The sequence below is a fragment of the Phaenicophaeus curvirostris genome, chromosome 4 (genome assembly GCF_032191515.1).
Source record: "Phaenicophaeus curvirostris isolate KB17595 chromosome 4, BPBGC_Pcur_1.0, whole genome shotgun sequence".
Classification (NCBI taxonomy): Eukaryota; Metazoa; Chordata; class Aves; order Cuculiformes; family Cuculidae; genus Phaenicophaeus; species Phaenicophaeus curvirostris.
In genome coordinates, this window is record NC_091395.1 from 53,500,953 (window position 1) to 53,528,684 (window position 27,732).

General features: G+C 40.1%; 3 protein-coding genes across 14 annotated transcripts in view; 1 reads left to right on the forward strand and 2 right to left on the reverse strand.

Moving 5' to 3' along the window:
• The window catches only part of APBB2 (amyloid beta precursor protein binding family B member 2), a 192,994-nt gene extending 188,643 nt beyond the window's left edge, over nucleotides 1-4,351 (forward strand). For all 11 annotated transcript variants that reach the window (XM_069856132.1, XM_069856135.1, XM_069856137.1 and 8 more), the window contains one exon: nucleotides 277-4,351. In XM_069856132.1, the coding sequence (XP_069712233.1) occupies nucleotides 277-444 (168 nt within the window). In that variant the 3' untranslated portion in view covers nucleotides 445-4,351. The remainder of the gene's footprint in view (nucleotides 1-276) is intronic.
• Nucleotides 1-27,732, reverse strand: part of N4BP2 (NEDD4 binding protein 2) — a 310,347-nt gene that overhangs the window by 32,892 nt on the left and 249,723 nt on the right. The gene's annotated exons all lie outside the window — the stretch shown is intronic.
• NSUN7 (NOP2/Sun RNA methyltransferase family member 7) lies at nucleotides 4,466-27,065 on the reverse strand. 2 transcript variants are annotated; one of them, XM_069856144.1, is made up of 14 exons: nucleotides 27,008-27,055; nucleotides 26,775-26,873; nucleotides 24,294-24,653; nucleotides 23,858-23,916; nucleotides 19,013-19,143; nucleotides 17,677-17,829; nucleotides 16,196-16,379; nucleotides 14,213-14,423; nucleotides 13,465-13,608; nucleotides 12,630-12,731; nucleotides 11,961-12,078; nucleotides 8,791-8,908; nucleotides 6,603-7,214; nucleotides 4,466-5,400 (listed from the first exon to the last, which is right to left on the reverse strand). In XM_069856144.1, exons 3-13 carry the CDS (start codon nucleotides 24,604-24,606, stop codon nucleotides 6,636-6,638), a joined length of 2,112 nt encoding a protein of 703 aa, XP_069712245.1. In that variant the 5' UTR covers nucleotides 24,607-24,653; nucleotides 26,775-26,873; nucleotides 27,008-27,055; the 3' UTR covers nucleotides 4,466-5,400; nucleotides 6,603-6,635. The 2 variants fall into 2 exon arrangements, with proteins under 2 accessions (XP_069712245.1, XP_069712246.1); XM_069856145.1 differs by lacking the exons at nucleotides 4,466-5,400; nucleotides 8,791-8,908 and having other exon boundaries at nucleotides 7,010-7,214; nucleotides 27,008-27,065.

Below are 27,732 nucleotides of genomic sequence, written 5' to 3' on the forward strand. Positions count from 1 at the left end.
AGTCCAGTGACAATGTAGTGAAAATAATCCTTGTTCAAGAAAAGCTGAACCCAGAAAACTTACTTTTCAGAGGGCTGTTCATATGATTTAGTATCCATCATGTGGGAATGAACAGTCGCTGCCCACAGATTGACTGACCATTGTCCCATTAACTTCAGCTGGACTGAAGTGGAAGTTTGATTATATTTAATGAGAAAATATTAAAAGTGTATTTAAAATCTTCTGTTAAAGTATTGAATACAGTAAGGATTGCAGAATGCTTTTGCTTTGTTGCAGTTACGGTATCAGAAGTGCTTAGTAGCCAGACCTCCTTCACAGAAAGTTCGACCACCCCCACCTCCTGCAGACTCGGTGACCAGAAGAGTTACAACTAATGTAAAAAGAGGAGTGCTGTCCCTCATTGACACTTTGAAACAGAAACGCCCTGTCACTGAGATGCCGTAGCTGCATCAGAGAGAAGATTCTCTTAACCTTTAACTGAAGATAACAGTAGCTACACTAAGGAAAATGAACTGACGATGTCTGGCCTTCCATTTCCAGTTACTGATGCTTTGTCTTCAGAGAATTTACCCTTATCGAAACAATGTTAGACAAGCATGTTCTCTCGTTCTTGCCACCATCGTGTGATATGAAAAGAAGCATGAATAATTTTTTTGCTGTCAGTGAGTTCCATCATGAGCAATGGAAGGTCTGTTTGATTGTAAATACATGAACGTTACCTAAACCCACACAAAAAGAATATGGCCACATCCCTCCCAGTGAACTCATGCTAACGTCCTTGGAGTGAATGATGCCTGAGTTGATAGTTTCACCGTCTTGAGCTGGATTTGTCACAACCCAATCTTAAATCCTACAGCACTTTTCTCTGTTTCCAGTATCGGAGTAGGTACCAAGTAGTAGCTACCATCAAATTACTCTAGATTAAATACCCAGTTTTATGTTACGGAACTACAGCCATTAGTTTTAAGTAGTTTGCCAGCATTGGTCTAGCAACCACTTTAACATCTCCCTGACGTGCTTTGAATCATGGTGTCATTATTTCATCTCCTGACTACACACTTATGGTCCCCCAGAAGAGTCAAGTTTAATCCCAAACCAATGCTAAAAAATCCAGAAGCATTCCCAGTAATTGAGTTGCAGGGTGATCCACTGAAGCTTTTCAGCTTTAAACATCTAAATGCAACTGCTGGCTGTTAAATCTATTCTCCTAAACTTGTCATTAATTCATAAAAAGTACAGTTTATTGCCTGCGGGTTCAAACCAATCGGGGGTAAGAAAAAACTAGTCAGTTTATTATCTTACAGTGCTTATAGAGACTAAAATATTCCATACCTTTTCCACACAAGTGTTTGATGAAACATGTAATTCACTGCCTGGTTGCACAATTCCCCCTTCTCCTCAGAGTTTTAACATGCCATAAAAAGAACAATCACGTTTCTTCCTATTTTCAGAATTCCACAAGATTTCTTTTAATGCTCTTGTGACAAAATAAGAAGAGTTGGTTTTTAGCAGGATAGGGTTTCAGGTGGTACAACTTGATTTCAGTGCTTCTGCTCCAAAGGCTTCACCTTTTCTTTGGTTGACGCACAACAAACCCAGACAAAGTTAGCCCAGTATTGCCCCTTAAAATTGTACCTCAAGCTCATTTTCAAATGCTGTTATGCATCCGAGTCTCTCCCTTTGCCATCTTCTGTCTAGATCTGCAGATTGGTACAAATTTTGGAAATGGAACATTAGAAATATTTTTAACTAGTGTTTAAAGTGTTTTGCCTCCATTTATAGATATGTTCCAAAGTGTAACACTCCCGAGTCTGCAAACCTGGTCGCTCTGTAACTTTAAAAGAACGTTAGCAAGGTGGTTATTGCAAGAACTCTGCTTTTTATTTTACTATGCAAGAGACTGTTATAAACAAACTATTTCCTTTTTATTTCCTTGTTCGAAGAAATTAATGGCAACACCTGGGCAAAGCAATTTAGGAACATGAGGGGAAAAGAGTGATGATTCAAGAAATTTCTGCACTGAGATTTGCTGAAAAATCATTAATCTAAACTCAGTGTGATGTATGAGTGAGTGCCAGGTGAAGGCTATAGCTGTGCAACTATTTTCATGAAGTTTAGCTCTCTGGGATAGCCTCTGAAGAGCTGATCCTCCACCAATCTCCACTCTATGTGATTCTGCACCCTGGGCCCCGAAGCAGTTGTTTCCCCTCCCGCGGCTCACGTTCCTGCTGCCCCCTTTGCACCAGCTCTGTTGCTGGTACAGCTAGAGGAGAAGATGCTTGTGCCAAGCAGGCAGGGAGAGCCAGAGGTGAGGGGTGCAAACCAACCCAACCATTTTAGCAGCACCAGTGTTTTAAACTGACCATGAAGCCAGGTCTCAAAGCATGGAGAGGGCAGCTTGCATACACGCCTGTTTAGTTTCCAGCATTGATCCCAGTGATGGCTGCTGGGAACCGTGTAAAAACTCGCTTCCTATCATGAATGCTATCAAAACGTGGTGGCAAACAGTGTAGCTTTAGGTAGGATCATGAAGTTAGGAGAAAAAAAAAGTTCCCTTACTTGTCACCATGCTAGCGATTCAAACTTTTACTTTACGTTAAAACTCTGATGGTGTAATTTTAAATTTCCAGCTGGAAATGCCAGGATTTGGCATCTGCAACTGTTCTACAACAATGAATTTTAAACACTACAGTTAAATCTGGTAGCTGCATCTGCACAGTGCTGACCCTCCCCAAGAGAGCCAGGCTCTCTCTAAAAACTAAACCAACACTCGGCTAACAGCAGCGTCAAGGTGGTTCCGCATTGGTGGCGTTAAGGCTGTGAACAGGTAGTTGGCTTTCACTGGCAAAGTTTGCAACCACAGGGAGGGCTTGAGAGGACAAAGGAGCAGTTGAAAAGCCGTAGGACACTTGCCAAAACATGTTTCAAGAGTTTTGTGTCTCTTAACAAAATGTTGTTGATTTTGCAAATATTTAAGTAGCGTGCTTAACGGTCTGTCTGTGGCCTTTCCGCTTCAGTAGAGCTCCCTTCTCTCCAAAAGATTAAATACACACCCAGGTGTTTGCAGAACCAGAGCCCTGTACTGCAAAGCCAGTTATCTTTTGTCAAACAATAGATTGAGACTCTCTTTTTACCATGGCCAAAAGGTATGTATGCAGGGGGGATGTTTGAGCAACCGCTACTCGTTTAATTGGATGTTACAGCAACCCTTCCATTACCTATGCATTTTTTTTATAACACCTAGTGATTCTGTAGGCAGGCAGCCATGTTCACTATGCCTTGTATGTCTGATGCCATATTTTAAATTAACCTGTTAAATACAGCTTAAAATATTTTTATTTTATTTATTCTATTTTTACTGAAATATCCTGCATTATTATGTTGATGTGTTGTCTTTACTGGATGTGTCTTGTAACATTCTCCACTCTGTATACTATAGGTTGCCTGAAAAAAGACAGGCTTTGTAATTATTTGTAGTCACATTTTTATTGAGGTCTGTAGAAAAATCATGTAAAGCAAAGCTAATTTCTTAATTTTTTCAACGCAAGTAGTAAGTTAGAGGTTAGTGTCATGTGTCAGTCATGTCATTAATATGCTCCCTTGCAGAAGCAAGGAGATTAATATTCACAGTCAACGACTAAGAGATAAAAGCCTTTCTTTTGAAACCGGCAGTGCTGGCTGTAGGTTTTATTTCAGCCACTTACTGTTTCATTTGAAGAGGAGCAAGGGGGTGTAGGAGATGCAAACCTACAGAGGCCACCCACAGGGTGGTTGAACAGGAATAACAGAAACTGCATGGAAGGGCACTGAATCCATTCACAATAAAATGAGTTTTTAGCGATGTACTGTGTGTGCAGCCACTTGCACCTACAGAAAGACCAGGCCCTTTCATGCCAGAGGAAGAAAAGCTGTGGAGTATCTAATAGCTTACGCCAGTTCTGTGTCACTACTAAGAGTTCTACATCCCTCTTCTTTTAAATTAATTAAGCATTTCATAGATCATTTAACCAGGGGTCTAAAATTGTTAGTAAAGCACCCATGGAAAAGAGAACTTTCTTATTTCAAGAGATAGTACAGGCTCAGCCTTTAAGCATTACCACTACCGCATTACTCCTTTCTTGGACAGGTTAATGAATACATCGCTAAACCTTGCACTGCAGAGTCAGCAAAGCAGGTCTGAGTTACTTTTAACAGCAGTAAGAAAGAAGGGAATGCACGCACTGTTCATTAACAGAGCTCAGTCTTACATAAAGCACCTGACTGGCGTTGAAAAGGACAATTTTCCCTGCTGTTGACCACTTCTCCACATTTAAATGTAATCTGTTCTAAGAATAAATTTAGCTGCATTAAATGATTGTCTCAACTGTTACTGGTCCGTGAAACTGGGAAATTATTTCTTTTGTTCCAAATTGTGGTTGAGGGTAGAGAAAACCACACTGGTTGTTTAGAGGCCATATCAGTACAATGGACACTTGTACCTGGAAAGCTGCATCATCAGTTTATAGACGAAAATTACAAATACATAACTGGATTAAAGAAAAACAGTTGCAGAAGATACACTTCTACTGTAAGAAGTCATTGAGTGTTTAATGGAGCACACAGGCTTCCACCTACAAGCCATCTGAAGTCAGTCCCCGGTGTTGCCACCATGTGATGTTCAGCGTGCACAAAGCAAGCTGCTGACCCGCGGAATCAAATTCTTCACTAACAGCCCTTTGATGTTCTTGGTAAGGCATCAACATTCCAACTGGTTTAGCCTCCCTAACACTTCAAAGATGCAAACTCCTGAAAGCTAGATGAGGCTGATTGTGGGCCACCATGGTACATTCTATGTAAGTAGCCCAGAAATTCTGTCATCAGACAAATGTATTTTTTATAAGTAATTTTAATTACTTTTAATAGATTAATTATACAGATTTTTATTTTAAAAAACAGAAGTCAGTTTTCCAACTGCAAAATCTCCCAGTTTCTTTTAAACATTTAAGAACCATCTTGGAAAAAAAAACAAAAACCAAACCCTCACAATCTTACTTCCAATTGCTTTCATCTAACAATAGATTCTCTCCTCCAAGGTGGTTTTAAAATAGAACGGGGATTTTTATTTTCATTTCTCTACATTCCAAGCACACAGGTCTAGATCTATCCTTACCATTTGTTCTGAAACAAGAATGGATGGAGTTCATCCTTTTATTGGAACAGGCAAGGAACACGAGTTACTCACATGGATACAGAGCAGGTGAGTGATGCCTCTAAGTAGGACAGCAGGATCAGATCAAAATACTGGCAGAAATTTTCACTGATTCAATGAAGCAAATTTGTCTGATGAATAAAAGCCTACGCTGCTGGTGTAGTATATTCGCATCCTTTCTTCTAAAGGCTGAGCTGATCCAGGTACATTGACTGGTGTGGGTGAGGGAAAAAAAAGAGAGACGTTATAACATTTTCTCTGGGTCTAAATCCAGATTCACATGATAAATAGGTTAAGATTCCATCCCATATTGTTGATGCTTAAATGATTGCCTAGAAGTAAACATCTCTTCTGGGACACAGTTACCTTTGCCTTTCTGTATTGCAACGGTGTCTTTGTTTCATTTCTACAACTTTTCATCTCAGTACAGTTCTTGAGGCTCCTCTTACTGTCATTCTGTCACTGTTTGCCATTTTCCTTCATTATACTCTCCATGTTTAGTACTAAATCAAATTCTTGTTACAAGTACCTCTGTGTGTCCCCTTTATCCTCTACTCAGATTATAATACAATTATAAATATTTTACAGTTATTTTGTATGTGCTGGCAAGAAGGAGCAGATTAGAAGCCTACAGCTGTTTCCAAAGACAGACAAAATACTCTGTTCAGTCATTATTCAGCTGACTATCAGTAATATAAAAATAAGTTACTTTGGCAGCAGCAGCTCTTTTCAACTCAGGACTGCTTGTGTTAAGAAAGCTGGTGAAAAGCAGTTGTAAATCACGACACAGTCTGACGTGATGACATAAGGACGACTCAGTATTCTTAGCTTAAAAATATTTACCTATTTTTCAGTGTTAATCTTTTGATGTAAACCTGAGTAGAAACCAAGGGAGTCAGTACAGGAAAGCCTACGCATGGGATTTAGTGTCTCTGGGCAGCTGCCTGTACAAAAGCTCACATCTAGTTTCAGAAATAAAGGTGAGAAAGCTGGCTTATTGCACAATGCTTAGTTTCCATGTGTCGGAGTCGACATGGTAATTCACAAAAATGGCATCTAGCACTTGTGTGGAGAAACAGCCACTTATAAAATGCAGTCCCACTTTTAAAAAAAAAATCAATTTCAAATATTGTTCTATGCAGGTCATGGAGGGAGGGGAAATGTATGTTCTAACTGTCACTTTGAAGTGCACGGCAAGAAAGTATTTTTTTGACCTCACTCCCCTCAACAGTCCATCAGCTTTATGTGTCTGAGCTCCCCTCAAAGTGTGATTTACTGCCTTAAAAGTTACTCTCTAACATGGGTATTTCTAAGCAAATAACCCAAAATGTATCTCTCCCCCACAGCAAGATTATGCTGCATAAAGGTTTGCTGTAATCTAAGTGTATTGATTAATATAGACAAGAATCTGTACCTTCTGGATAAGCAGAGCAAAGTTTGCCAATACTCAGAGCCAACGCCGAGGATGACGGAGCACACTTGGCTTCCCCGCTTCAGACGGAGGCGGTGGAATCCTTCCACTTGAACCCTTTGCTCCCGTCCAGCCATGAAAGTGATGCTGAGTTGACGTTGTCCTGGGTTGGTTTCCTAGCGAATCCAGGTATGGTGGAGGGAACATAATTTTCGCAGGCTTCAATACAATCCTCTTACATTCTGTGCGTCTGTGTCTTAGATACGTCCTGCCCGCAGGTGGCTTCAGCGCTTTAGGCAGAGCTGTGCCTGAAACGGGTTTGACAGATTTCTTCAGCTGAGCGCAGCCATTTGTTTGGGTCGCATTCTTTTGTTGTATGTTACTAATGGCTTTGGATGTGGGAACTTCAGCCTTAATATTAGATACAGTTTGATGGTGAAGGACCTCTGCAGTCTTTGGCTCCCTACCACTGCCAGTAATATTACGTCTCCGTTGTGTTACTCTCTTCTTTTTCTTCTCTTCCTTTGCTTTTTCTCCAAAGATACCGTCTAGCAGTCCTTTTGCTGCAGCACGAGCCAAAATGTCTTCCACAGATTTAGTTTCAGAGGGATCTTTCTGAAAATTCAAAGGAAACTGCAATGAATCCGAGCCACAACCCAGAGCTGCAAACTCAGCACTTTAAACCCAGATTCCTCCAGAATTTACTCTACAAGAAAACTACAGCAGAATCTAGCTGAAAGACTTTAACATAGCATGTGATAAATGCCAACCAAACTATTTGTACACAACAGTCGCATTCCTAATTTCTTGAATAGAGTTATCTGATCATTCGCTATTCAGAGATTTTGCCTGCTACAGGTCTGGAGTGGGGAAGCTGAATTGTGGACTGTGTACTACTTCTCTCACACTGACTTGCTCTGTAATAACATGCATGTGTGTGTGTGTATCAGAAATAGTTGCTAAAATACAGAAATATTACCAATAACATTAAACATAAATAATTTTCATGATAATGCAATCCTTGCTTATAATACATAAGGAGCTCTCAAAGTAGATTAACTAGGAACCAGATCAATATCCAAGTGTGTACAGAGAAACAATGGGGAAGAAACTATTTACAACCATCCAGTAAGAGGGTTTCTGTAAGCCAGAAATTTCAGTTTAAATTATAAAGTATGCGGTTTCTGCCTTGCAGAAAATTCACTTCCAGAATCACCTAAAAATTTGCCACAGGAACAACTGCTTCTTTGCATTAGAATTTGACCAAAAAATGATTCAAACCCACTACCTGAACAAAACTGTTTCTTCCTCTGGAGGGATACAATATACAATATAGTAGACAGATGTACCCAGCATGATTGACTACAACATATTAGCTCACGGAGACAGGTTAAAAAATATTTTACATTGAGAAGAAAGAGGTCAATAATAGATAACTTGAAAGGCTCTTCATGTGTGATTCTCTTACATAAAATCTTTGCTCCTAATTTCCCCCAAGACACAAGCTTCTTTCAAGCACTGTAATTGCACTATGACAGAAAGTGGTACAAATAACATATCTTTAATTTTCAATGAAATTCTAATTAGCTCTCCCCTTCCTCTTTTGGTGAAAAACAGTCCTACTTCTCTCAGACACAAGAGAAAAATGTTGATGCTTAGAGATGCAAACTAATCCTTTAAGGCACTTTCCTCAGGAATCGTGCCAAGACTTTTCTATTTACTTAGCAAAAGTCCCCTGTCTTTCAAACCAGATTTGCACATGCCTTAGTTTTCGAAGGAAGCATATTCATATGTATTTTTTTTTTGGAATTATAATGAAGTCTCAACCCCTACAGGTGACACTGTCTGCTTGGATACTGGAAAATCTTGGTGGCACAGGCAGCCGTAACAACTTTGCTGACACCATTTAGCATGAGTCTAATGAAGGTTTGTGTTTCACTCCCAAGTGTGACAGCAACTATATATTTCCCCCTAGAGATTCCTTGCCCTGACTTAGACCAAGAGGCTGCTCCTATCAGACAACACCAGAAGAAAAGGCACAAAACTCTACAAGTACCACATTTCAACTGCTATCTATTCTTTGTTCTTGAAACAAATGAAGAACAGCCAGGAATTTTCTTTAAAATGTTTCATTTATATTCTTTTGTGGGAAATGGCAATATTCTTTTTCTGTGAAGTGTTCTTAGCTTACCCGTCTTTCTAGAACAGCTAGAAAACAGCCACTGGAAATTTCTGATGGCTCCATTTTGAAAAAAAAATCAGTGGAAGTCGTTGAATTGGAGCAAGGAGAAAAAACAGGAGGAATAAGCCTGTAAAAAAACCCCAACAAATTACCAGCAAACATTTTTAAGGATATAAATGGCAACAAAGATATATTAAAAGTAATTTCCAAATTATGTCTTTCAGTGAGTCTTAGAAAGCCTTATCTTCCTGTTAAAAAAACTGCAATTCAAGACAAAGAATTCACTTTTTTAGAATTGTTCTTTTATATTTCTTCCAGTGATTCCCCATGTCATTTTTTCCACTGATGAAGTATATTAACCACTAGCTAATAAATACGTATGAGCATAATTAACAATTGTGTTCTTTCTCAGGTCTGCAATAACTGGATTATCAAGTTGCCCATGAAGTTGGTGAATGTTCCAAAACCACTAAGCTGCACGCAGAAATTACAGAGCTGTTGATTTTTGAGTTCTTAAGGATATGCTCATAATAAATACTAGATCTACCTACGCTAAAAATCTTAGCTTAGAAAAATTTGCCTATTTGTAATAATTGAGTGCTGTTTTTCAAAATTCACAACTTTGCAATGCATCAGTGAGGAAGGAAGAAATGTGGTTTTTTCCCACATTATCCCCGTATTCCAGTAATCCATAGCTGTTATAAATAGGCCTGAAGGACTTGGCTCAAAAGGCAGCTACACCAGCACTGAGCTCCTTCAGTACAGAAAAACACTCAAAATGTCCTTACGCATTTTCTAACCCCTCCTTGTCACCTTGCTGAGGAACGTAAGATGCAGCCCCTCCTCAAAACTCCACTGATCCTCTCCAGACAGATTTGTTCAAAGGTGGTTATGGAGAAATGCACTCAATATTTCTAAGTGATGTCCTGGTTTGGCTGGCTAGTCCATTTTGAACAGAAAATCTGCAAAATTGTTTGTTCCCAAGTTTTTTGATTTGTAAATCAAATTACAAGGCTTACATCCTCTTTGCATTACTAAATAAAACTCTATGTCCTATAACACACAGGAGATTTTTACTTTTAGATCGGGTCATTCAGACCAAAAAAAGTGAGAATATTTATTTCCATTGATATATACAGATTACTAGTACCAAGAATCCTTCTAAGGGATGGTCTGACCCTGAAGCTGATGCAGACATTAACTCTTGTTTGCTAGGCCAAAGGTAAATGCATGAATGGTTGACTATATCTCCTCTACACACTCCTGTTCGCAATGGGCACCTTTAGGTAAGGTAAAGCCTTTGCTATAAACTGTTGTATTCTCGAGGTAAGCTCAGCTTGTACAGTGGATACATATTTGAAATCAGCTTCATGAAAGCCCTCAATTTTCATGGAAATCAATATTAAGTAGATCTGTGATTATCATGCAGGTTGTTTTATTAGTATAGGTTGCCTCTCAAAGACACTGCTGTGAATAGTAGTGTCTAGTAATTCTGCTACAGAGATTTTCATCCTACCCTGCATTCTTTTAGTCAAATAAGTTACCTAATTCTAAGGGAAGTATACAAGTAACTGTCATAAGTGGTACATGCATCTCAAATGGCTTGAGCTTTCATCTTAGGACAAGTATAATCACACTATATATTTTATTCATGGTGTTCTATTACTGCTTTGTTTATGCTGGTTACCAGCAGCTTTATTGTAGCAAGAACTATGCATGAACGCATCCAAGACAGGTGCATGACAGTGAATGAAGAACTCACTCTAGAATCATCATTTATGAAGTTACAAGGTTGCTCAGCTCTGCAAAAATCCTAATGTAACTTTATTCATCCTTTATTACTATTTGAGATTCCCTTGTATTTGAAAGCATAAGTGTAATTTGGTGGTGCATCAAGTTTCATGATGTTTCCTCAAAGCACCGAATAGATTTTGTTTTGGCTTGATGGGTCGGGTTAGACAAGGGGGAATTTTTTCTGAAAAAAATTAAAGCTCCAAAAAAAAGTCTCAAGTTTGTTCTTTTAAAATATAAATTCTGTTCTATATGTTATGTCTTTAAATAATTAAGAGACTACTATGTTCCAAGGTGCCCCTAGTTCTCCCCACAGAGTAACAGCTACATAGAGATCAGGACATGACAGACAGCACAACATTTCAAATCACAAAGGAAAACAGTTTACAGCAAGAGTCCATAAGTGTTTTTGGACTAGCATAGCATCACTGGCAAGACATACGCAGATTTCATCCCATTTCTATCAGGCTGCTCTTTTCTATCAGTGACTAGAAAGAAAGATGCATTTTGTTGTACTATATTATGCGTAGCATACCTCTTTTTAAAATTCTTTGAACTGGCCACAGTTAACATTTAGCATTTTAATCATGCAAAATTTAAATACACTGACTGGTAGCTGAACCACATCACCTGGCCAATTCATTAGATCATCTAAGATAATATAAAATTGAAAAATACAGTATGACTCTCCTGTGCCTTTGGCAACAAATTCCTTTAACCTGCACCCTGTAATCAACTACAACATCTACATGCAAGCAAGTGCCAACTTTTTGCAGTTATCTACAGTGATTGAAAGAAAAACCCTGAACATACTCATCAGTCTACATATAAAGTATCCAACACATGTACTTTTTTCTTATATATTTGTATTTGTTGGGATTGCATGGGATGTTCTCTTACAGTTACCTGTCCTTACAGAAGTTCTTCATCTGAATACGGGGACAAACAATCCTGCAGCAGACGTTCTTACTCTTCTACATTATTCTCACATTTTAAGACCTGGTTTCTTTTTCCTTTGAAACTAATCATTCCAGGTGAGAAGCTGAGAGCATGCCAGTTCCCTGACTTCTAGTCTCAATTTTTGCTTAAACTAGCTTCCTTCTCGGAATGCAAATAGGATGAAAGCAATAGATAGCTCTTTCAGAATGGCACCACAATGTTACTTCCAACCAGTGATGCTGGATCTCGATTTCAGATGGGAACAAAAACGTTAGATGATAAAAAAGTCAAGAGCATGCTACTCTCATAACACTAAAAAGGAATGGAATGAGAGGAAGCAAAAAAACTATTCTAAGCATTAATCTAATGCAAGACACAGATCAGCCTAGGATAAGAATTATGCTACAATTTACTTATTTTTTCCGCAGACAGAACTACTCATTCCATACCTATATGGCTGTATTTTATCTCCTTCCACTCCAGATTCCAGTGCTTTTTTCACTACTAGTTCATTTTCTTCTGGGTAAATCGAACAAGTGCAGTAAACAATAGCTTGTACTTTTTTAACTACAAAACAAACAAGCAGAATTTTTCTACTGTTCGAATTCTTCATACACACAGTAGTTTAGTAAGGACTGAAAACAGCATAAAAATTAAGCTTGGATGTCATTTTTACCAATAAGATAGATGCTCCTGCACACATTAATATTCAGTCTCTGCTATTTTTTAGTAATTTAAGTATTTTCAAATATTTGCAGATTTCAGCAGAAATTTAGGTCTGCATCCAGTCCTTTCACACTGCTACCAAAAACGGGGCCGGGGGGAGAAGTGGGAGGAGTGGCAGCATACAGACATAATCAGACTACGTTTCCAGCTCTGCCAAAGCACAGTGTGACTAAACCAGTTTGAAGATTATTGCATTAAAGGCTGGTGAATACTAGGACATAGATACAGCTTTAAAACATGAGGAGAATGTTATTTAGGGGGGTTGGTTACACATTTACTGTTAACTAATAGAGTAATCAGTGTATTTTTAGCTACATAAAAACTGGTGGCAGTACAATGGAATTGATAGTACAGGTGTTCCCAGAAATTCAAGAGCTAGAGCACTTACTTACATTTCATTGCATGGCTCAATTCATTAAGCTGCCTTTCAGCAAGAATACTGAGTTTATCCACAGATACAGATCCTTGCAAAAGGTCTCTTAGCAATCCTGCATCTAAATGTAAAGAGTTGTAAATTTATTAATTGAACTTGTATTAGTGTCCTTAAATTCAGTTCTTTGCAGAAAATGCTTTGGTAACAGACACGATTATTACTGCTGCAGTGGAAGGCAGGCTTTATGAATTACAATACTAAGGAATGCCTAATTTATGCTTTTTTCCCCCTTTACCTGTAATTATTACTGCCTCTTATTTGTTTCTGTTTAATGAAAACTGTACAGTGAAGACTGTACAATCTATAAACAAATGTAATCAAGGGAAAATTATATATAAATACTCATTAGTATCATGAAAGGAATTTTCTACCTATGGTCATTTTACTTTAAGAGAAAGGCTATATACACTCTGCCCCCCAGAATAACTCTCAAACTCCACACTATTGAATTGAAATGGTCTTTACAAACATTCTTAATCCTGCAGTGCTACTTAGAAACATTCTTGGGTTTTGCTGAGAATTTTAAGACAGGTCAAATACATTCTCATTCACTTTGCGTGGAAAAATCATCTGTGTACTTTATTTATTCTCTCTCTTATTTCCATAGAAGCCTGCATGTACATTACACACACAGAAGTACACAAGTTATTTAATATACATATTTCATAGTAGTTAAAATCTAAAAGGAAGGGTATTTTATAAAATGGTACAATTTACTGAAGCAGCTCATGATGTCCAATACTTGAATACTATTTCTACCAGAAAGCACGAGTTAGTATTGTATCAAAACTTACCTCTGTGTTCACTTAAAATAAAGTCTATTGGATTGCCAACACCCAGCCCAGAGCATTGTGGTAGCAGCAAAATAACTTTTGCCTTTTCAATTCTCTTGTCTGTTGGATCAATCTCAGTGAAGTCTTCGTGTAAAAACTGAATATCTGAAAAAAGGGAAAAGTTCAACACATCTACATGCAAGCAGGCCTGCCTAATTTTAATGTGATAAAAGTGAAGAGACTGTGGTGTTATACAGACTTCCATAGAGCCAGAGCCTGCTACACAGAGATCTTCCAAAGCAAGTGTCCCACTGGTTTCCATCAGATTGAAGGACTAATTAGACTTCAGCATCTTCCACTGAAGAGACTGCTAATCATGTCCTCTGAGTAAACTGGACAAGTGCGTCGGGTTTGGATTAACACTCTTGAATAGCTGAAATCAGACTGAAAGCAACAGCCAAGATACCAAATAAATGGGCCCAAAATTTCCCAGCTATCAGCTACATCAACTGCTACACATTAACTACTTATATGGAAAAATTCACCCTGACATTTCAGGAGCCTGCATTTACCACGTGGTTAATCTGCAACCTTTGATCAACTTGATTGCAGCTGAAAAGCTGTCAGTTCACCTTGTGGCAAAAATTAAGTTGTTACTGCCCTCCCATAGTCCTCAAGCAAGGGATCTCTGAATTCTGCCACATTTATAGATATCACAAGCATCACAATATTACAATACTTGAAGCATACCAACTCTTTTAACACCTACTTTGGCATCCCATGTGACTGACCAAGTTGCTCAGTTCTGCTGCTTTTGCTGAAGAATTCATGCCACAAACAAAAATTTTGGAGTTGCTGTCATTTGTCAGCACTGACATATGGGCGATGGTCAGATGGGAACCTACATGAGCAACTATAATGTCGTCGCCTGTACTCAACAGCGCCTGTGCAGCGTGTACAGCAAGGCTGCGAGACTTATCCTAGAAAAATAAGGACACAAAAATTAAGTATCACGGACTAATTTGGTTTGTATGTACGCCAACCTTCTTTTCCAAGAAAGGAAAGTGTTTAATTGTTTTCGTGACAAAAAGGAAAGAAGGGAGGAGAAAATCTAATCAGGGATAGCTGCAAATAAAGAATTAAATAAAATACAAAAGCAAACATCTTACTAAATCACTCACTAAATAATTTAATCCTAACTAATGCAGAAGAAAGCATATCTATAAGCAAAAAGAATATAAGTGTGTATCATCTCCACAAGCAGGAATTCTTAGCAACAGCCAGTTCCAGAAAAGACAAACATAGGCCACAACATGCACAATTCATCCCCAGAGGCAGCTTAACAAAGAAATGAAAAACTATTCACACAGCTCTTCAGAATAATTATAGCAGAAATTAAGCCATTAGAGATCAAAGGCCAAGAGTTTGCTGAAATTGAAACAGCACAGAGGCAGATTTGAATGCAGAAAGCACAAGAGCCTCTCAACAAGAGTAAATTATCTCATACTACAGGTGATGAAAAGCGATTCATCAAACACTATCTCTATCAAATTACTTTACAAGGCAAAGACTGAAGATATGGGCCAGATGTACCATGCTTTGCACCAAATCTGACAAACACTTATGATACAGGCAAGAAGCACTAAACCTTTCATTTCACATCAGTGTCTACATATCCACTTACAGCATTTAAGTACGACCCTATTCAAAAATATACATATACAAGAAATAGAATATTTAATTACTTTTTAAGTTGGGGGGGGGGTTTCTCCCTCCTTCCAGTTACAGGCAGTGACATTGTAAGGACTAGACAGGCCCAGTCTATTAACACACATCTCCATGGCTGGTGTCACCGTAATCACTTTGGGTTTTTTGATAACGGGATGGCCTACGTGGCACCAGGTTTACAGGTATCAGAAGGGAGCCAGCCTTCTCAAAGGGGAAGGAGGGTCTTTGCTCAGGAGCTTGTAGGGCTCATTGACAGGGCTTTAAACTCGATGTGAAGGGGGAGGGGGATAATACCAGGCTTGTCTATCACAAGCTGTGGGAGGACACACAGTATATAGACCCTCCACCTCTATATTACAAAATGGACAGAGTGTGAAGAGCTGTCTTTGAGGAGTAGCCACAAACATGTTGAAAGCTTGTCGGTCAGAATAAAAGACCCAGGCAGCAAAAAGAACCTTGTGGCTGGTGTATACTACAGGCCACCTGATCAAGGAGAGCCTGTGGATGAAGCCTTCTTCCTCCAGCTACAGGAGGCTTCACGCTCACAAGCTCTCATCCTACTGGGGGACTTCAACCTACTTTCCTACTGGAAAGGTAGCAGGGCAAGCTATAGGCAACCCAGGAGACTCCTAGAGTGCATTAAAGATAATTTCTCAACCCAGTTAATAGACACCCCCACCCAAGGGGATGCAATACGGGACCTGATGATCACCAAGACAAGTGAGCTCATCAGTGACATCAAGATCAGAGGCAGCCTGGGCTGCAGTGATCACACACTGGTGGAGTGCACTGAAACTAATTGTAACTTAATAGCAGGTATCAACTATAAGCTAATTATAAGCTAGTCTGCTAAATTTAGTAATGAAACAGTTTTAACCTCTGATTATTAAAAATGTTCAAAACCTTATGAGTATGTTGCTGTCTGACTGATTCAAGAGGACAGTGACACAAACATGATCTCATTCTAATGCAAAGCATTATTTCAGTTTGCAGGTTGTATTACTCAAGGGTGGCATCAACTCACCTGCAGTAAGAGTTTGGAGTCTGTAAAAAGATCTAAATTAAGCAGTTCTTCTTTAAGAGAGGGAGGAAACATCAACACGTCATGGCAATGTTGGTCCACACAGTATGTATAATGGTCCAAGTTTGACACAGATTCAGCTCTTGTGAATCCCTTCTTCTTCAAATCACTGAAAACATCTTCAATGCTGTTAATATACAACACTGGCCATTAAATACACAAGAGTTACTTAAGCAATAGAGTTCATATTGATATACAGATTTTTGTCTTTTATTTTCTAAGTGTGCGTTTGTGTGTCTGTCTGTGCATGTATACGGATTTATATTTAAAGAATAAATATGCAATCTGCCACTGCAGGAGGGGAATTCACTCTGTTTTAGGCATACAAGTTCCAGTTTGAAACAATTAAGTTAATGAGTATGATAAAACAGATTAAGAAAGAGGTACGTGTCTCCAGAGGATGATTTCGTGCAGTAAAACACAAATGTCTATGTGCTTAGGAGACACTGGAGCAAATTTACTACTGGAATAATTTAGTTCTTTCAATTGCTTTCAATTTAGCCCAGCCCACCAATGAATTTAATGGCTGATACCTGAAATAATCCTTGTGTAAATGTAATAAGGCATAAATGCTGAAGTTTGCAATTCCATTAAGATGCAAAGGTATATATTTTAAGACTTGTCTGTTGAAATGCAGTTTCAGACAGTGCCATAAGCTTATACGGCACATTAATTACAGGATCAACACAGCAGCTTTCAGCTCAGTCTTACCTAAGGCTGCAAAACCACAACCAGAGTAAGATACCTTGTCTGTCTCAAAGAGCCTATAGCCTAAATGCAGAATGTTATTCCAAGAAAGAGTGTGAAAATAAAATTCTTGAAAACATGACAAAAAGGATTATCTGTCTATCAAAACAGATAATAAGATAACTTGGTACAGTTAGTGCATGAGTTAGCACTGAACTGGGAGCACCAGCATTACATACATAGAGCCCCACCAAATATAAGGATTTGAAAAACTGTGCTTTTATTTCAAGCTCACACTATCCTTACAGAATAAACACCAGTATTAAGAATTGTATTTGTCTTAACACCCTTTGCCAGCATTATTGCTTACAGTAATACATCCGTTTTTTAAGAAGTTTCCTCTTCCTCTATTTGTCAACAAAGTTCACTCACCCACATAGTCCTTTCTAACTTAATTTCCTTGATTATTTAGTGAAAGGCTCACACAATCAACAGAATAGTAAGAAAAACTTTTGCACAACTTCGTTACAGTTTGCCAATACCATTACTGCAATACAAAGAAAACCCTACAAACAAATACAAGGCAGAGTTGCCGGACTAAGCAGAATTTACCGTAAGAAACTTAAATTACTGGTAATAATATAATATATACTGGAAATTCTAAAACAAGTGTGTAACAAACTACAAAACTTCATATGTAAAATCATCAATATTAGGCGATACTTTAAAGACCTTACCTGATTTTTAATGTGTTTATCCAAACAAATAAAGGTAAAGCAGAAGCCCTTTGTTCCTGCTTCTGTAAGCTTTCTGGTAGAATGCTTTTAATTGAAACAGCATCATGTTTGATGCGACATCTTGCCAGGGCACCTGCCAACTTGGTCTTAAAACTACAAAAACATAATCAAAACTAGTAAGTTTTATAAATGTTTGCACTATCTAGTAGCAAGCAATATTTCTATTGCAGTACTACCTTGCTCAGAAACCAAAACCCGAGGCCTCACTTTACCAGCTGCTACAGAAAACAGGTATAAGACATTTTCAACCCCAGACAACATTAGATGCAAGGTAGTAGTACACAGGATTAACTTAAATGCAAACAGGACTGGAATCATGACAGATGACTCTCAAATACATCTATTTTCTAGACAGTTAAAAAAAAAACAAAAATGTTTTGGAATTGCAATCTGCAGAATACAATCAGCCGATTTTTTTTTGTATGTTTGAAGATATAATACATACATGTGCAGAATGAGCATCTGATGAAAGCTGACCTCTAAATGTGTACAAAAGCACACAAGTCTGATGGCAACCAGGTGTCAGTTTTAGTGTTATTACATGAAAATGTCAGAGGAAATATTGCCAGGCCTTTCTTCCCACAAGCTTTATGCATAATATTGATATACGATAACTGAAAACAAATAAAAATTGTTGGTGAGCTACTTCAGATGTCAAGGTTGATTACTCACTGCCCTTCAGGAATACCTTGCACTTATAATATCCATGAACTTTTTTGACTATTCTAAATTCAGCAGCAACACAATTTTGTTCAATAAATGCCTGTTCAGTTCATCAAAAGACTGATGAAAGAAATACTCATTTTAAGTAATGTTCGAGTATTTTATTTATCCTCTTTTTTTTGTTCCAATTACTTACAATAATAATTATTTAACAAAGTTCCATAATGAAGTATTACTAAATAAATGGATGTTATTCCACTGCATGACTTCTTGACTCCATTACACTCCAACTGATGAATGTTTACTGAGTACTTAATTTCTTTTCTAAATTGTATGAAAAAAGTTTCAACAATTCCAAAATTAGATAAGTTTTTCTAGCAAAATAATCGACAATCTAAAGATAGTTTCCTAGCTATATTTTTCTTAGCCATAGAAGGAATATGAAAGTTTCCATTCAAATAGGTTCTCATTAAAAATTAAAACAAAAAAGCCCAAAAATTCTGAAACCAAAAGAAATCTGTAATATTGACAATTATATAAAAAAAGGTACTGGTTATACAAGTCTGTAGTTCTGTTAACACATATGAATAAAAATAGTTCTTAGTCCATATACCTGTGTAGATAACACTCTATTTGCTGAACTTCTGCTATAGGTTCATCTTCATCAGAAATCTCCCGTGCTTGAAATTTTCGGTCTTGTAGGTCATAAAGCATCACAACAAGCAAGCTAGTTAATTCATCTGGCTGCAACAGAAAAGCAACAGGATAGAAAAAGTGACACAAAGTATGCCTTACTTCTGCAAAAAAATCCATATCAAACTCCAACAAAATACTTAGTTGTGAGAATATGAAAGTAATTGCTCATGGAGAGTTAGTAAAGCACTGGAGAATTTTTTTAAAAACCCAAATACGTAACTTAAAAGTTATTCAGCTGACCAAAACTAACATTCCCCAAACACACATATAATATACTACATTGAGCTAAAAGCAAAATCAATTTTCTAACTTCTCAGCTAAGCCTCTTCTAACTCCATTTCCTGAAAGTTAATGTGTTTTTCAGACAGTGCCTCTAGAAGTGGTAACACTTAATATGTATAGTTATCACCAAGTAATGAGATGAATGGTATGCAGAAAGGCCATGGCTTATAGTTATTCCTATGGAAATGAAGGACATACTCAAGCTGGTGGGATGCCTAAAGACAAAGAGGCAAAAAAGGTCACACCTGCAGGGAGTGGCGGACAGGACAGGTGACCCAACACTGACCAACAGAGTATTCCATCCCATATACACCATACTCGGTATAAAACTGAGGGATCAAGGAAGTCAAGCTCTTTTCTTCAATGCCTAGCATCCAGTGAGGACCTCGTCTGTCCATCTGCCCATATTCCAATCCAATTCCTAAATCCAGCTCCTAAGCCCAGCTCCTACCTGCTGCTCAGCTCAGTCTGGATTTTCTGCTCAGTTTGTGCATGTTTGTACATATTTTAGTATTCTCTTCTGAATAATTACCTTTTCTTGTCATTGTTATTTGTTTCATTTAATCTGTTTCAGTTTTAATTTCCCACCCACAAATTTCTCAGCAAGTTTGCAGATGACACCAAGCTGAGTGGTGCAGTTGCCACACCAGAAGGACAGCGTGTCATCCAGAGGGACCTGGACAAGCTGGAGAAGTGGGGCTGTGTGAACCTCATAAGGCCAAGTGCAAGGTCCTACATCTAGGTCGGGGCAACCCACAGTTTCAGTACAGGATGGGGGAATGATGCGATTGACAGCAGCCCTGTAGAGAAGGACTTGGGATTGCTGGTTGATGAGAAGCTCAACACAAGCTGGCAACGTGGGGTCACAGCCTGGAAGGCCAACCGTATCCTGGGCTGCGTCAAAAGAAGCGTGGCCAGGAGGTTGAAGGAGGTGTTTCTGCCCCTCTACTCTGCTCTTGTGAGACCCCACCCGGAGTACTGTGTCCAGTTGTGGAATCCTCAAATTTAAAAGGATATGGAGATGTTGGAAAAGGTCTAGAGGCTACAAAGATGACCAGAGGGCTAAAGCACCCCCCATACAAGGACAGGCTGAGGGAGCTGGGGTTGTTCAGCTTGGAGAAGAGAAGGCTCCAAGGAGACCTTATAGTGACCTTCCAGTACCTGAAGAGGGCTACAAGAAAGCTGGCGAGGGACTGTCTACAAAGGCTTGTAGTGATAAGACAAGGGAGAAATGGGTATAAACTGGAGAAGGGCAGATTTAGACCAGACATTAGGAGGAATTTCTTCACACTGAGAGTGGTGAGGCCCTGGCACAGGTTGCCCAGGGAGGATGTGGATGCCTCATCCCTGGAGGTGTTCAAGACCAGGCTGGGCTGGTCTTGATCTAGGGCAGCCTGATCTAGTGGGATGTGTCCCTGCCCATCATAGGGGGTGGGGAGTGGAATTCAATGATCTTTAAGGTCCCTTCCAACCCAAACTATTCTACGATTCTGTGATTTCCCTTTCCCTGTGGAACTGGGACACCACTGCACCGAGCTCCGCTGCTGAATGTTACATTTGTTCTTTGTGATATTTAAAGTGTTGGGAAATCAAAACAGACAGCAAGCTTCGTGTCGCTGATGAGCAAAATGTTGTATCACACCCTTCCAGAACTCTGCTTATGGTTCGCACTGCACAATGCCGCCTTTGGTCTGTGTGACAGGTGAGGCGCCAGGGCTCTACAGCGCTCAGCACTGGGTCCATCGGTGTCAAGCGCCGCTGCAGCCTCCGCCCTGGGGAGCATGGGATCTCCTGACTTGCACTGACATAGTTCACGCAGGGTGTCCAATCAGAGCAGAAAAACAGCATCCCAAGAGCTATGCAAATGCCTCAGCTTCCACTGAGCGTGGTGCTTTGACAACAGCTGATGTAAAATGGAAAGCAAGGGCAGCTGCCACCGCATCTCTGAAAACAAGCACTATGCAGACAGGCACTAGGGATGCTCCTATAGCAGCACCAATCATCAGAAGAGCTGTAGCTACGCAGACAGGGATCATGGATCCTCCTGTACCGGCACCAATCATCAGAAGCGCTGTAGCTATGCAGACAGGCAGCAGGGATGCTCCTGTACCAGCATCAATCATCACAAGTGCTGTAGCTACACAGACAGGGATCATTGATGTTCCTGTACCGGCACCAATTGTGAAAAACACCATAGCTATGCAGACAGGGACCATGTATGCTCCTGTACCAGCACCAATCAACACAAGCACTGTAGCCACACACACAGACACTCAACCCATACCCGTGCCAGTTGCCACGAGCACCGATAGTAACACCAACAACCATCATGGACACTCCCACTCAATCTGTTCCTGTGACAGTGGTCAGAAGCACTACAGCTACGCAATAGCCACTATGGACATTTTTACTCAGAGGGTGCCAGTTGACTGTGTTACAAAGAGAAGGTACAAAACAAGAGCAGCAGCTCATGGCACTGAACCATCCCAAGGGGGAGACCCAGGTGCAGAGATAACTGCCCTCTTACTATCCATAAGTGAGATAAGAGATATCTGAGATTTCAGACATTACAACAGTGAGACATTTCTTATCTGGTTGCTCCGATGCTAGGATAACAGGGCCAATAGTTTCAAACTAGCAGGGGAAAAAGCAAAATATTTGGGAACCCTGGATAAAGAAGAAGGCATTGATAGAGTGACTGGAAAAGGGGGTGGAGGTATCACCCTCTGGAGGCAACTCTGGGCATCTCTGAAGGAAAGGCACCCCTTCCAAGAAGATATCAAAGTCCATCTTAGCAAGTGGACCCACACAGAGAAAGGTATCAAGTACTTGAGAGAACTAGCTCTGTGGGATATGATCTCCAGGGTTCTGAATGATCCACGAACACCTCTAGATGAGGTTCAATGTACCCAATATACGTTGTGGAAGCCTGTGAAGGCAGCACCATCATTATACGCCCATTCATCGGCAGTATTGAGCACACTTGGAGACACTGTACCAGTAGCCGACTTTATTGGCCACCTGTGGGATATCAAGGACAGTCTTTCTTGCCCTTCACAGGCCTCCACCTTGGCTGTGGAGAAACTGTCCAAAAGAGTCAAAAGATCTGAACAAAAATTCAACTGCTTTTACAACCAAGTGCTTGACAAACTGTCTCTGCTGGAGGACAGATCCTACACACAAAGGTTCTCGTTGTTCCCGTCTCCAGGGGGCAGTTCTTCAAAAAGGGCAGATGGGATTCAAATCCCCATGTACAAGATATAGTTTCCAACACACGAGTCTCTCTCTTTCCCCTGTGTGAGGGAAGCAGGATACAACTGCCCAGAGTTTAACTGCCAACCTAGCCAGGGAGGTGCTAAACCTGGACATATATCTTAATAACTTTTAATGTTATCAGAATTTAAACTTTAAAATTATTTTCTCCTCACAAAGTAGTTCCTTGAATAGTTAAGGTAATAAAATCAATTTGCCTCCCGTAAATAACAATCAATAAATCCAGTTGTAATAACCCTCCTGTAGCTGGGACACATGTAAAATCTCCTTCCCACGTCTAAACGTTTTAAACAGGGAGCACCTCCTTTTTTGGGAGCATTTCAGTTACTCTTAATTAACTCAATTTACAGCACTTCAGTTACTCTTGCCTCTTTTCATTAAATTCCTACCGTTGTTATCCCTTTGAAAATTCTAACCTTCTCACAAATATGACAAAGAAATAGCTAGAAAACTCAAGTTATTAGGGAAATACCAAAAACCACAAAATGTTACCACCTAAGTCTTATTTCCTTAGAAAACCAAGCCAGAAATTAAATGTGCTAGATCATTTGCCTGCTCACATCCATTTCCACAAATAACATCAGTTCAAATTAATCTTGTAATTTTCAAAGACTAAACTGGAGGGAAGAGTATATTACTCTGCCAGCTCTAGATTTTCTTTTCATGTCAAAGCATGCTGAGAGTGTAAACTGGACCAATTTTTGTCAGTATAAGTACAATACTGGCATACAATACAGTTTGCCCAGGAAATTAATTATAGGTTCAATGCATTCTTTTGTCCAATAGAGTTCACTCCATGCCTTCCAATTCCCAGAGACAGGAAAAGAGCGTGACTTTTTTCCCCATTCACAGGGGTACACAGCAAGGAGGGAAAACACACAGAGTTAGCTAATGGCCAATATTATTGAGCAAGTATTAACACTGCAGTAAGCATTATGGTTCACTCTCTTGCATTCTTTCTTTGAAGGTTTTGATTCCCAGCAGTAAGGTGCAACAAGAATCTCACTAACAACTTATCTAGTACCTTGGAGACTGATGCTTTAGACAACCAACTAAAAAAAGACGGTAATATTTCAGTCTCAGGCTACTACATAGTTCAAAACAACAAATGTTGTTTTGAAGAACACTGCAGAATCCTGAGAAAAGTTTCCAACTACATCAACTCAAAAAATGCAAAATGTATTTCCTCACAAAAATGTTCACTTACTATTGACTGGCATGGGTAAGCAGAACTATCTAACAATATTTCTTCTAGAAGATCTTGATCTGCAAAAGAAAAAAATGTTGACAATTTACAGTACGAAATCGACAAGATTCTATGGAAAAAACCCTTATAATTCACTGAAGCTCAAAATTTAAACAATATGAAAATTAAGGGCAAATTTAATCACAAAGAGCAGCAACTCTACATAATTTCTTTATAGGAAAAAGTATAGTGTTTAAATACTTGGTTTCACAAAATGCTATCAACACTTAGATACATTTAACTGTTTCGGGGATATGAGTGGTCTAGTAGTAACCTGTAGCTTAACAAAACTTACTCTAGATCTCTGCTGTCGAGCAGAAATAAACACTTTGGTTTTATAGATTTTCACTGTTACATCATTTCTGTAGGAAATTTTTTTGAAAAGTTTTGTACTTACACTTTAGAGCACTGAAAGCCAATTCGTAAGAAACACGTTGGGAATATTCATCTTTAAAAGTTAGCACAGGAGTCAATGAGCCATCACCATATCGCATCAATGTTCTATCCTTAGGTTTTTTAATATGAATGCCTTGAAAAATCTTAGCTGCATTTATGTATTCGGAGTCATGATAGCCATTCTTCCCAATCAGAGTCATTGTTCTTTTTTGAACAGATTGGTTTTCATCTGGAGTTTTTGTTTCACTCAAGTCTGAAGCATCACTTATAACATTCTCATGTAAAGACACCAAGTTACTCTTAGAATCTGGCATTTTTCCAGTTGCTGATTGTGTAACTACAAGTCATAATCCTGCTGCCTCTGCAAAAGACAAAGTTTGTATTAAATTATAAATTTTTCGTTCACTAGAATACAATTTTCCCTTCATTTTCAGTTTTCTTATTTAAGCTTTAATCCTGCAAATATGTATAAATGCTTATCATCTATACTTCTATAGGTCTATCATCTTACATACAATGGAGAAGTATTTATAAGAGTTTTCATACCTTATTTATTTTCACTAATGTAGATACAAAGATTGGGTACTTGTTTCAAAGAATGAATGGCCTTCAAAGTTCAGAAAGATCTTTTTGCATTCTGTAGTTTAAACAAAATCTTCAAATGAAATACGAATTTGTTGTGTTAGGGCACCACTGGACAGAGATGGAGACAGAACGTGAAGGACAGAAAAAAAAAAATCTTTAAAATTGTTTTTTGGACCCAAATTCAGAATGTCTCCATACAGTCTTAGTACTGCATGGTCTTCAATGTTAAAAACACATACGTACTCCCATCGATCGGGCTGACCAGAAGTACAACTGCCTCATCTGCCAAGCAGAAACTTGCTGTTGCAATTAAGCTTCCAAATTCTTGCTAGCTTATGACAATGATCAGGACAACTCACTGTTAGCGCAATGTTTCAACAAGTAATACCAGTAGCATCACAAAGCAAAGAGAGTGCTTCTTGTATGTATTACTTGTGCAAAGGGATGTAAAAATCTCTTCTAAAAACATCTGTTACAGAAGCAGACAGCCTGCTGTACCACAAGCTGCTATTATTTAAGTACAAACAACAGCAGTGAAGAGAAGACTGCAGGTTTCAAATAGCAGAGTGGAAACTGGAAAGGTGGCTAGAGAATTAAACTGAACTACACCGCCTTAACAGCCGGGCTGTGCGAGGTAAGAGGTCTGGAGGCATTCACACTGGAGAAATAATGTTTTTTCCTACCTTTCTTCCAAAAACTGAGCAGAGCTATCAGCTCTCAATTGCTCTGGCAGGCTCTGTATTTGAAGTGTTCAACACATCTAAGACTAAGCCTACAGAAAACCCACTGGAAGACCACCCAAAGAGAACATGGGTGAGAGAGAAGAAAGACCTTATATTCATGCTCTGAGAAAGCTGTGGACAAGATGCTTGAGGTAATCTTTTTCTCATTCCCTTAGCCACCTGGGAAAGAGTAATACATGGGGTATCAGGTACCCTCACAAAATCCCAACCAAACAGAAATGTCTTGAAACCACCAGCTTTACATTTGTAAGAGAGTTTTAAACATTGCTTCCTAATACCAGAGATATACTATCCTTTTAGACAGCATGCTCACCAATGGAATTGAAGAAAAACTAGATATATTTATTTGAATATTCTCAGTTTAAAGTGAAGCTGTCCAGAGACATTTTACAATTATGAACTAACAGCAGCAGACAAATACAGTATTTGTGGCACACAATATACATCAATATGAATACCAAACAAAAAAATTTTCCAGTTATCTGCAAATCAACTTAAAGTGGAAGTGAACCAGTGTATCATAAACAAGTTTGCAAGATGCCTCTAGGCTTAACTTAATGAACTCAAATAAATAGAATTATGATAACACTACACAGCCTAATACAGGATTTCCACACACCCTCCCCCAAGAGGTTTGTATATCATCTAGTTCCAACTCCCCTGCCATGGGCAGGGACACCTCCCACTAGCTCAGGCTGCTCCAAGACCCATCCAGCCTGGCTCTGAACATCTCCAGGCATGGGGCAGCCACAGCTTCCCTGGGCAACCTGTGCCAGTGCCTCACCACCCCCACAGTAAAGAAATTTGCCCTTATGTCTAGTCTAAATCTGCCCCTCTCCAGTTTACACCCATTGCCCCGGTCCTATCACCACAAGCCTCTGTAAACACTCCTTCCCCAGCTTTCCTGTAGCCCCTTCAGGTACTGGAAGGTCGCTATAAGGTCTCCTCGGAGCTTTTTCTTCTCCAGGCTGAATTCTGGAGAAGAGAAGAAGCCGAACAGCCCTGCAGCACCTGAGCTGTGCCGGGAAGGCAGGCGGCCTGGCCACCTGGAACTAATTCACGGTAACAGGAATTCACGCGAGGCAGCTCCGCGTGCACAGACGTGGTTCCTCGCGCACCAGGTGTAAATCCTTCACAGCCCGATACTGCAGTACCTGTCTGACTGATCCTGCGTGTACACACGGCTGTACACACCTGCTGCGGCCGAGCTGGAGCTCCCACGGATGGCAGAGCTTCTGCTGCTCCCAACTAAGCTGAGGGGGAAGGGAAGATCAGTGAAAATTCAGGGAAACGTGCGTGCGATCCCAGCCCGCCCCCCAGCCCCGCTTCATTTCTGAGAAAAGGTCCCTCCCAACCCAAACTATTCCGCGATTCCACGGCAACTCACAGCGCAGTTACGCAGGAAAATTTCTTTCTACAAACACGCCAAGGGTTTCTCGAAACACCGGGCTGCAAGGCCTTAAAAAAGCAAAGAAATAAAGGCACAGGCGCGCCCCCAGAGCTCAGGGGGGCGGCTTCCGAACCCCTTACGCTCCGCAGCCGCCCCACGGGCCTCCCGGCCCTGACAGCGCCTCTAGCGCTCGCGGCTCCCCCCGCGGGGCGGGCGCCGGGGCCGCAGGGACTCACGCCCCATGCCGGGCAGGGCAGGGGGACACCCCGGCCCCGGGGAGGGCAGGGCAGGGCAGGGCAGGGCAGGGCAAGACACTCCGGCCCCGGCCCGGCCCGCAGCAGGCGGTGCCCCCCGCGCCCAGCCCAGCGCAGCCGCCCCGCCCACAGGCGCCCCCTCCCGGGGATGGGGACACGGGGCGGGGGGTGACAGAGCCCTGGGACATGGCGGGACACAGGGTGGGGGGTAGCAGAGCCCTGAGACATGGGGGGATACAGGTCCAGTGCAGAGAGTTGTGACCCAAACCCCACTCATGAGAGTGTGTGCGCTCTGGTCTTTAATAATTGAATCATAGAATAACCAGGTTGGAAGAGACCCACCGGATCATTGAGTCCAACCATTCCTATCAAACACTAAACCATGACCCTTAGCACCTCGTCCACCCGTGCCTTAAACAGCTCCAGGGAAGGTGACTCAACCACCTCCCTGGGCAGCCTGTGCCAGTG

Coding starts and splice junctions, on each gene's coding strand:
- NSUN7 (XM_069856144.1), bottom strand. CDS start 24,606: ATGCCAGATTCTAAGAGTAACTTGGTGTCTTTACATGAGAATGTTATA. Junction 16,380..17,676: donor ATAAACACATTAAAAATCAG/GTAAGGTCTTTA, acceptor GTATATTAACAG/CATTGAAGATGTTTTCAGTG. Junction 14,424..16,195: donor ACTCCAAACTCTTACTGCAG/GTGAGTTGATGC, acceptor TTATTTTTCTAG/GATAAGTCTCGCAGCCTTGC.